This window comes from Arachis ipaensis, chromosome B10 (assembly GCF_000816755.2).
Source record: "Arachis ipaensis cultivar K30076 chromosome B10, Araip1.1, whole genome shotgun sequence".
Classification (NCBI taxonomy): Eukaryota; Viridiplantae; Streptophyta; class Magnoliopsida; order Fabales; family Fabaceae; genus Arachis; species Arachis ipaensis.
The window spans coordinates 5,566,362-5,576,847 of NC_029794.2; the positions used below are offsets into that span (position 1 = coordinate 5,566,362).

Genomic DNA, 10,486 nt, shown 5'->3' on the forward strand with positions numbered 1-10,486 from the left:
CTGACCACAAAAAATTTTTAATATAAATATTTGCACAGTCAAAAAAGAAAGAAAAGAAAGAAATAGGAGAAAACCCCCAAGGGTTCAATAATATTTTCAAATCAAGCAGTTGGATAAAAACAAGAGAAAGATCAAGAACTTGTGGCAATTATGATTTTATGGATTTGGATATAGTCATAGGTGGACAACCTATANCTGACCACAAAAAATTTTTAATATAAATATTTGCACAGTCGAAAAAAGAAAAAAAGAAAGAAATAGGAGAAAACCCCCAAGGGTTCAATAATATTTTCAAATCAAGCAGTTGGATAAAAACAAGAGAAAGATCAAGAACTTGTGGCAATTATGATTTTATGGATTTGGATATAGTCATAGGTGGGTCAGTGGGACAACCTATACAAGATGCACAACAACTAGAGTAGTAATTACCCTTGACTGAAATTTGGAACAGTGATTATCTTTTCTAATTTTGTCTGCATATTTTAGCTTGATATATAAATAACACCATAAAAATTTAGATCATTATTACGGTATTTGTCTAATTTATTAAAATAAATTAAAAAATAATATTTAATTTTAAAAATATAAAAATAAATACTTATTAAATATTTAAAACCTACCATAACAAATAAGTTAAGCAAAAATTAGACATCATATTATAGACACTATAAAATTCACCATATTTCTAAACACAACCCAAACAAAAACACCTTAGGACGTGTTATCCCACACCATAATGACTCCGAAATTTGAGGAAACTCATAATGACCGTGGAGTAAACCCCTTCTACTGTCGAAGTGAGTATTTTACCAAATACACACCATCAGTGTTATACTTCCAAAATAACTTATCACTATTAAGCAATATCTTTAAAAGTGTTTGTTATTCCTCACACTCACTCATAGAAGTACTAGCCTATATAATATGAACAAAACTGCATATATAGTTATTATATATGACACCAAATAGAAAACCAGCATCAATGATTTGTGAAAATATTCAGAATATGCAGGAGTATTACAGAATTTTCAATCATACCAAACATATTGAATGGTGGCAGCATTTACTACTCAAGCAGAGCAGATTCAATGATTCATGATCATTACATCACATGGAATAATTACTGATTGGTGCAGACTTTCCTCCCTTTTATTTTAGTATTTTCGGTGAAATTTTGTTGGGATAAAATCATAAAAGAAATAAAAGATTTTTTTACCTGTAATATGATATCAGAATATCATCATAATAATAAGCATTCTCTTTCAGCAGTTGGAAGAAGCTAAATCCACAAGCAATACTCTCTAAAACACTTTGAGAGATCAATATATCAATCATTGAAGGCGTTTCCTCTTGTGATCTTTGTTATTTGACATGACAAGCCTAAAATAATGTTTAATTATTCGAAAATTGAAAGCAGATAATAATATTAAGAGAGGAACAAAAATCAAAGCATATATTATGAGTTATAATAACAACAATACTACTTAACAGCAGAGAGCCTCTACTTGAACATGAACATGAAGGAGTAGAAAAAGGCATGAATTTTATTAGTCAGTTGGAGATTGCTTCTTCTTCAGCATCATTAGAGAATCTGGTGGAAGTGGTTGCACTATTTGAAGAAGAGGAAACTGGTGGTGGAGGCATTGATGTTGATGATGTCCATGGAACCACTTGATTTTCTTCTTCTTCATCTTCATCTTCATCTTCATCCTCACCACCATCAACACCATCATTTTCTACATCATCATAGTCGTCATCATCATTCTGGTGGTTGCAGGTATCATTGTTTTTGGTGACACAATCAGTGCAAAGTGACATGGTGGGAACAAACTTGGGACCTGAACCATGCCAAGGTGTTAGTGACTGACAAACATGGCATAGAAGAATCCTTGGATGCTTTGTGACCAGAAAGTTTGCACTGTGAACCTTTGCATCACATTCCCAACAAAGGCTTGCTTGATCTGAATCACAGAACAAGTTTGCAGCACAGTTACACAGCTCACACTTCTTCCTCATCTCAAACCTTTAAGTAGTTGCCACTTTTTTTTCTGTCTTGTTAAGACAAGGTAGTGCCTATATATATGGAAAAGAAAGAAGATTCATAAGACAAATAAATGGTGTAGACTGTAGAGCAAGTTGCAATTTTTTTATAGATTATTAGGGAATTAAAGTAGCAATCTCATGGCTATTATCAAAACTCAACTAATTAGATCTCCCTTAGATGAAATTTCATTAAAAAGATGGGAATCTTTTTAATACAGATAACTTTTCATTTTCCAACACTGAAATCAAGACTTTTGATTAGAAGTTAATGTACTTAGCACTTTAATCCATTCTATATTGGTTGGGGCTAAAATTATTATTAGGAGCATTTCTTAAAGATATTGTTGATAAACATTTTTAAATAAAAAGTACACATTTTCTATTGAGCTAATTCTTTATTCATTCTAATTCTCAAACAAATGTCAACTTTTAACTTTTGATGTGAATTAAGAAAATTATTAAAGTTATAAAAAGTAAAAAAACAAAGTGTTGTCTTATTTGCTCAAAATAAAAGAGAACATAACCGATGAAGTGATTAAAATCATAACTAATTTCACGAAATAATGGTCAGATACCACAATGGATATATTACCACATTTCGTAACCGTTGAATCCCAATAAATAATGTGTCATAATGAGCACCAAATGTCTGAACAACGACAATCCCAAATGATAAAGACTAAAAAGGAAAAACAATCAACAAGTAAACACATGAAAAACTCACTTTACTATTTAGCACGCTACTAATTTTGGTATAAAAATGTCTTGTAAATTGTCCTTCCTCCATAATTCTGTACTTCACGAATTTAAAATCTTCTACTCTACCTTTTCAGACTGTGACCTCGCTTCGAGCACGAACATTATTATATTTTATTTATCCATTAATTTAGAAATATTGCCGGAAAAATTACTTTGATCATGTTGGTGAAGCTATACGAGTTGTCAATGACATGAAGTCAAACAAGTTGTTTCTGGTTTAGTTTCAACGCATTGGTGATGATTTTTATTTCCATTTCTAGTGATTTTAGCATCCACGTTTGGATTTCGTGGCCTCAATTGGATGTTTCACTGTGCAACTGCATCAGGTCTAGGAAACTCTTGCTTCAATTCTAGTTCACAGTCACTTTGTTTTGATGTTTTTCTTTTTCTTAGCCATCACCACAAAAAGTCTTAATATTAATATGTCTCTCTGTATTGTAGCATGGGGGTTAGGTGAATTATATTATTGAAGTGTCTTACCTATTAATCTCGCCACATCAGATAAGATTGCATTAATTTGGAAGATGCATGTCAAAGGGTCAAACTAGACACGTGTCAATATCCTATTTTCTGTGGGCTTCCTTCGCTGGTTTTGGTTTCGAGCTTCATATCTTTTCAACATGGATCATTGGACTTCAGTATCGACTTTTCAACCAAACATATCTAAAGCACTTGCTATTGTAGTATTTATTGGTTTAACATTAGCCACACATATAATTACACCATATTATGAACCCTTTTATACTAACAAATAAACAATATTTAAGAAAATATAGTATTACTCAAAATAAATTAAAAAATAAAATATATTCTATATTCTCCCCTCATCTTATTGGTTTTTCATTACTTCCCAGCAATGCTATATATATGATTAATAAATAGTTTTAGATCAAAGGGGCTGCGAAAACAAAGAAAGAAAGGGGGCAAAAAAAAGAAGCAGCAGGATCAACCGATCAAATGAGAAATTAATAGCCTTACACTTAAAGTGAAAATGCAATAGGGAATATGATCGAATAGGTTTGACCGCATCAGATTTTCCATCCTAAGATTCTAGTAGTAGGCAATAGGCATGTGGGATGGTGTGTGGTGGTATCAAATAAAGGGCAAAAAACGCAAATGAGCTAAGGATAGCTCAATTTTACGCAAATATGCTAAATGAAATTTTGCTACGACAATTCATCAGATTAAATATTTATATAATTCGAATTAATAGGATTCGAATTAGTCTCACACATAATTCGAATTGAAACAATTTGAATTAATGTTTGTCAATCTAAGCACGTAGTTCGAATTAATTTGTCACGAATTATGCATGCAGACTTACACGTAATTCGAATTGACTTGTCTTGAATTATGCATGAAAAATCACAAGTAATTCGAATCAATATGATTCGAACTACCAAAGCATAAATCGTAGTATATTAATTCGAATTAGTATGTTTAGGGTTAGAAACTCATATTTCGAAACATATGGATTCGAATTACTCATACTGGGTAATTCGAATTTAATTGATTCGAATTATATATATATAGTGCGAATGAAGTTGATTCGAATTAGTTTGGAGCCGTTTTCTATATATATGTTGTGAAATCAGGTTGCTGTGAACAAAGAGGTGAGATGGCTAGTGAGGATAGTTTTCTAGTGCTAGTACACCACAGAGGATCGATTAAGAGAAAAACTCGGTCTGGGGTGAAGTTCACGGATAAGGATCCTCTATGTATTATCGTGAGCCCCGCGACCAGTTACGATGGTCTCGTGAGCTCCGTGCTTGGCAAACTTGGTCTAGAAGGAGTGAAGAGAGTTAAGAAGTTTTTCTATCGCATTCCAATCACGGTGCTCCACGATACGGTGAAGTATGATTGTTTCACTATCGGGAGTGATGAGGACTTGCAGGTCATGTTTCTTTCTCGTAGGCAGTTTCCGGAGGTGAGGACACCGGAGCTGTTGGCTAAGTTCGTCGACGTGGTATCTAGCTCTGGTGGGTCGAACCGGAATGCCAACACTATAGCCACGGCGGCCGGTTCGAGCTCGAGACCTGCGGTTGCTTCTTCCTCCGTTCCAGTGTATGAGGTAGCGGTCCAGCCTGCCGCCTCCCCATCGTTTGCTGTTGATCTCGCCGGCAATGTTGGAGACGAGGTTGGATACGAGGAACATCATCCGACTGAAGTACAGTGTCCTCCACCGGCTGGTGTTGGCGAGGGATTGTGTGATGATCCAGATGATGATGAAGTCGAGCCGGATATTATCGCTGATGAAAACGGCGATGATGTTGGAGCGAGTGATCCGATAAGGCCTACTGGTGGTTCTAGTTCTGGCACAAATCAGTACCCACCCCATTTTTCATCTTTGGATCTGGATGCCATGAGGCAGGACGAACACCTTGGGCAGCTAGTTGGATTTGGCGCTAGAGATACCGAAGGGTCTGCCGGTATGACAGAGTTCCAGGTTGGCCAACAATTCCAGGATAAAGATGAGGCGCTGTTGAGTGTCAAGACGTACAGCATCCGCCGAGGGGTACAGTACAAGGTAGTTGAGTCTGACTATCACCGGTACGTGGGAAAGTGTTCGGAGTTTGGGAATGGGTGCACATGGTTGATTAGGCTGAGCCTCCGACAACGCAAGGGCATCTGGGAAGTCAAGCGGTACAATGGGCCGCATACCTGTCTCGCCACCTCCATCTCCAGCGACCATAGGAGCTTGGACTACCACGTGATAGCGACATTCATCATGCCAATGGTTAGGGCTGACGCATCCGTCAACATCAAGGTGCTTCTAAATGCAACGGCAGCACACTTTGGCTTCAGGCCTACATAGGGTGTGGATGGCGAAGCAGAAGGCGGTCGCAATCATCTACGGGGACTGGGATGAGTCGTACAACGAGCTCCCTCGGTGGGTCTTAGGAGTTCAGTTGACTATGCCTGGCACTGTAGCAGTCCTCAGGACCTGTCCTGTTCGAGTTGGTGGACAGGTGGACGAGTCTCAAGCTTATTTTCATAGGATGTTCTGGACTTTTCCCCCTTGTATCGAAGCATTTCGTCATTGCAAGCCGTTGGTGAGTATTGACGGCACCCATCTATATGGCAAGTATGGGGGAACGTTGCTTGTGGCGATTGCACAGGACGGGAATTCCAACATACTCCCTGTGGCATTCGCACTAGTTGAGGGTGAGAATGCTGAGTCATGGTCCTTCTTTCTCTCCCACCTCCGTCAGCACGTGACACCTCAGCCAGGTCTGTTAGTTATTTCAGATAGGCATAACGGCATCAAGGCAGCACTTGAGGCACCTGATGGGGGATGGCTACCTCCGTCTGCATACCGGGCATTCTGTATTCGACACGTTGCAGCGAATTTCGCCCTGACCTTCAAGGGCAAAGATGCCCGGAGGCTTCTTGTGAACGCCGCATATGCGAAGACCGAGGTGGAGTTTGACTACTGGTTTGACATCCTGCGCTCTGAGAATCCGGCAATGTGTGACTGGGCAAACCGAATTGAGTACTCGTTGTGGACACAGTACTATGACGAGGGTCGGAGATTCGGGCACATGATGACAAATATATCAGAGTGTGTCAATTCAATCCTTAAGGGGGTAAGGAACCTCCCCGTGTGCTCGCTTGTGAAAGCCACATACGGAAGGCTGGCTGAGCTATTTGTCCGTAAGGGGAGGGAGGCCGAGGCTCAGATGGGTACCGGACAACAATTCAGTCAATACCTAGTAAAGTGTATCGAGGCCAACCTGAAGACAGCCAGGTGCTTCACCGTGACTGTTTATGATAGGGATAACTCGGAGTACACCGTGGCAGAGACGACGCCAACAGGTTCATTCTCACTTGGTACCTACAGGGTCTCACTGGGGTCTCAGACATGTGATTGTGGATACTTCCAAGCACTTCATTTCCCGTGTCCTCACGCATTAGCATGCTGTGCTTATTCACGTCTTACTTGGCAGCCTTACGTCCACCAGGTCTATCGCCTTAGTTCCGTTTTCGGTGTCTACCAGATGGGATTTACACCTCCCATTCCGGAGAGTTTCTGGCCACCCTATGCCGGGCCTACCGTTATACCGGATCCGAACATGAGGCGTGCGAAGGAGGGTCGTCCAAGGTTCACACGCATTCGCACCAACATGGATGATGCAGATCCGAACCGGCCAAAGAGATGCGGCCTCTGCAGGCAGCCAGGACACAGTCGTCGGAGTTGTCCTCAAGCCGGACGACACACCGGGACAGTTGGGAATGAGTAGGAGCGTTGTTGCGTCTTGTTTTATTTATTTTAGAATCACCCCATGAATTTAATTTCAGTTATCATCCAGTGTTCTACATGGAACTAAGTTGTAACTTATAAGTTATGAAAGTTGATTGTCATTCTAGTTATGGATTTAAGTTTCTAAAACAAAGTTCTTAAGCTAATGGAATGTCTAATAATACATAACATAATTATAAGGAGACTGCTTGATGAACAAATACATTAATGAAACCATACATATGAACGATAACCAACAAACAAGGTACATAAGATAAACATAACAACACGACATACACCAATATCCCTAAGTCATCTAAAGAGGTGGGACCCCGTGAAGCAACGGCGTGGAACACGTGTCCTCTGTGGTCACCGTACAAGTGGCTCCTCGTCCTCAATCGAGTCGCTGTCGTCATCGGGAGCTGCCTGTGTAGGGGTCCTCGACGGGACATGGACGGGTCTGGATGATGACGGGCCAGCAACTGAATGTGACCCCATAGTCTGGGCCGATGCAGGTGTCCCACCAAGGGCAAAGGTATGCACAGGAGGCACCGTGGGTGGCTCGTTCAGATCTACACCTAGCGGTGCCTGTGGCCCTGACGTGTGAACCCGTCCTGGTACAGCCTCATCCTCCTGCATGATGGTCCTGATATCCTTAAGGAAATGTGGTCCACCGAACTCGGCAACAACGCCATCACTGGCAAGGAAGTCTGGAAACATGGAGCCCGGACTCACCCATGGAGTACTCTCTTGAAGGGTCTGATCGTCATACAACCTGGATGACGTCCAGTGCGCTATAGGGCATCCATATGAACTGTAAAAAAACCAAATAAACGCAATTTTATACTTCTGACACAAAAGATAAACTGAAAGAACAGGTGGATAATACATATCGGCTCAGCGTACTTACATCCCGAGGCTGTAACAAGTTGATCTTCAGGCAAGCCATCTGTACGCGGGGTCCCTTGTTGCTAATCCCAGGATTGTAACCAGACCATCTGCGTAAGAAGTTAAACATTTTATTGCGATCATGAGTCACTGTACAATGCATGAAACTGCTTGCATAATCGAAAATATATACAACAGGCATACATATTACAAAACAATATTGGTACCTCGAGGCAAGGGGCCAGCTAAACGCATCATACCCAGTAGGCCTAAAAGTAGGAAACCTCCAGAAGATCCAAGACTGCAGTAACTGTAGAGGCCCAGCTAACTTCACGACATGTCTGTTGGCGACCCGGCACATGCACCGGTACAACCACGCTAGTGCCGCCGACCCCCAACTGTAGCCACCCATCTCCTCAAGCCGAGCGACATATGGTAGCCATCTGATGTGTATACGATTGCCGGACTTATCGGCAAACAGCTGCGTGCCCAGTAACATCATCATGTAGGCACGGGCAAAGCGCCTAACTGTCTCCTCGTCCGCCCCCACGGGACACTCTCCAAATGTCTCCTGGAACCAAGTGCAGTTCACTGCGAATTTCTGAACTTGGTTCTCGGGAGGTAAAACACCAAGTAACTCATGGAACCACTGCCAGGCAGGCCTCCCACCCTCAATGTAAAGGTGGAAGTCTGTCAGGCAACCACTGACGTAATGTCCGTCAACTGGCAACCCCAGCTGGTATGCGACGTCCTGAAGCGTGATGGTGCACTCTCTGAACGGCATGTGGAAGGTGTGCGTCTCAGGCCGCCACCTCTCGACAAATGCATTGACTAGGGGCTCGTCTAGTCGAAACCATCTGTCGTTCAGTCTCACAAGATGGTACAAGCCGGCCATCTGCAAGTACGGAACATACCTCTCATCAAGACGTATCCCCTGCTGCCGCCTAACGCTGGATATGCAACGCCGAGGCTGGGCAATAGATAAAACGCATAATTAGAACATATCCAAAAACCAATAACATATACAGTTTACTTCATAAAGAACCAAAACAAAAATCGTAAAACTTAACGCATAGTAAATGAATTATCAACATTGTCTTCAGAAATAGCTAACACAAACCACGTGAAAAAACCATTAACAAATAGAACAATCACTAACAAGTAAAACCGTTAACAAAAGCAGCTACCACATACCCCTAACAGAAACCAATAACAAAACCCACTAACACAAAAACCATTTAAAAAAAAACCACCTCCCTACACCATTATCGTAAACCGCTAACACTGACGTAAACCGCTATAAAAAACCATTAAAAAAAACCACTTGCTCACACCACTATCCAGTAAACCGCTAACACTAACATAAACCGCTATAAAAAACCATTAACAAAAACCACTTGCCTAAACCACTATCCTAAACCCCTCTCCTAAACCGCTATCTCAAACCACTTTCCTAAACCACTATCCTAAACCACTAACAATAACATAAACCATTATCAAAAACCGATAAGAAATACCACTATCACTAAACCACTATCATAAGACACGGAGAAATGGCAATATCATAAACCGCTTTCATCAACCACTACCTTGAACCACTAACAGAAAACACTATCAACAGCGCAACATCATAAACCACTAACCTCGTCGTTGATCACCCCGGCGATATGAGCAACTCCATTCAAACGATAAAGCCTCCCAGGATCGTCTCCCATCGCCTGAATATGCCGCTCCGGTCTTACTCGGCCCAAATGTTGGTCGTTTTCTCTGGGATTTGGTGGGGTATGGGAATGAGAGAGTGATTCGAATGAACTTGGTTCGAACTCCTTATATAGCCGAAACCATTGTAATTCGAATCAACTCCATTCGAATTACTCAAAACCACCAACTACACCTAATTCGAATCAATTTTATTCGAAAATCCCTCGAGTGCAACTCTCCCACTAATTCCAATTTATATAATTCGAACTACACTATCCTAATTCGAAGTTTATTGTCTCGAATTACTAAGGAGTTTTACATGCATAATTCGAATCTTATTGATTCGAATTACGTTGAAATGGTTCTTGAAAGTAATTCGAATCAAATCATTTCGAATTACTTGGAAAATTGATTCAAATCCTATTGATTCGAATTATATAAAAATTAGTTCTAGTGGATTCAGGTTTTAAATTTTGATTTGGTTGATTTGGGACAAAATGAGCTCCCCTTGACTCATTTGGATTTTTTGCCCGAAATTTAATGCGACAGAAATGGCGGGGTTGACGGCAGCATCCTATATATGCATGCGTGGATCCTAATCTCCACATCCATGGTACCTAAAAGAAATTTTAAAACTTAAGAAGACTTGTTAGTGTTGGCTAAAAAATTTAGTTATAAAAGGAACAATATGGTGAAATACCTAAATAAACTATGGTTAAATACGTGAATTTCTTGAATATATTGAAGTTTGGGGTGCTAGAAAAAAAAAGGAAATATAATTTATAAAAAATAAAAAATAAAATGGAAATTTATATATTAATAAATAATAATACGATATATAAAATGATAGATAGA

The 10,486-nt window shown here is 40.2% G+C and overlaps 3 protein-coding genes across 3 annotated transcripts; 2 read left to right on the top strand and 1 right to left on the bottom strand.

Moving 5' to 3' along the window:
* On the bottom strand, nucleotides 1,237-2,478 carry LOC107624439 (zinc finger protein CONSTANS-LIKE 4-like). The gene has a single exon (XM_016326933.2). It carries the CDS (start codon nucleotides 2,014-2,016, stop codon nucleotides 1,552-1,554), a length of 465 nt encoding a protein of 154 aa, XP_016182419.1. The 5' UTR covers nucleotides 2,017-2,478; the 3' UTR covers nucleotides 1,237-1,551.
* LOC107619992 lies at nucleotides 4,700-5,617 on the top strand. Its single transcript, XM_016322218.1, has one exon. The coding sequence runs from the start codon at nucleotides 4,700-4,702 to the stop codon at nucleotides 5,615-5,617; it is 918 nt and encodes a 305-aa protein (XP_016177704.1).
* On the top strand, nucleotides 5,625-7,043 carry LOC107619993. Its single transcript, XM_016322219.1, has 2 exons — nucleotides 5,625-5,855; nucleotides 5,922-7,043. The coding sequence occupies exons 1-2, from the start codon at nucleotides 5,625-5,627 to the stop codon at nucleotides 7,041-7,043; spliced, it is 1,353 nt and encodes a 450-aa protein (XP_016177705.1).

Excerpts from the sequence above, each read along its gene's own strand:
- LOC107624439 (XM_016326933.2), bottom strand. The coding sequence starts at position 2,016 with ATGAGGAAGAAGTGTGAGCTGTGTAACTGTGCTGCAAACTTGTTCTGT.
- LOC107619992 (XM_016322218.1), top strand. The coding sequence starts at position 4,700 with ATGTTTCTTTCTCGTAGGCAGTTTCCGGAGGTGAGGACACCGGAGCTG.
- LOC107619993 (XM_016322219.1), top strand. The coding sequence starts at position 5,625 with ATGGCGAAGCAGAAGGCGGTCGCAATCATCTACGGGGACTGGGATGAG. Across the intron at positions 5,856-5,921 it reads TTCGTCATTGCAAGCCGTTG|GACGGGAATTCCAACATACT; the intron begins GTGAGTATTGAC and ends GCGATTGCACAG.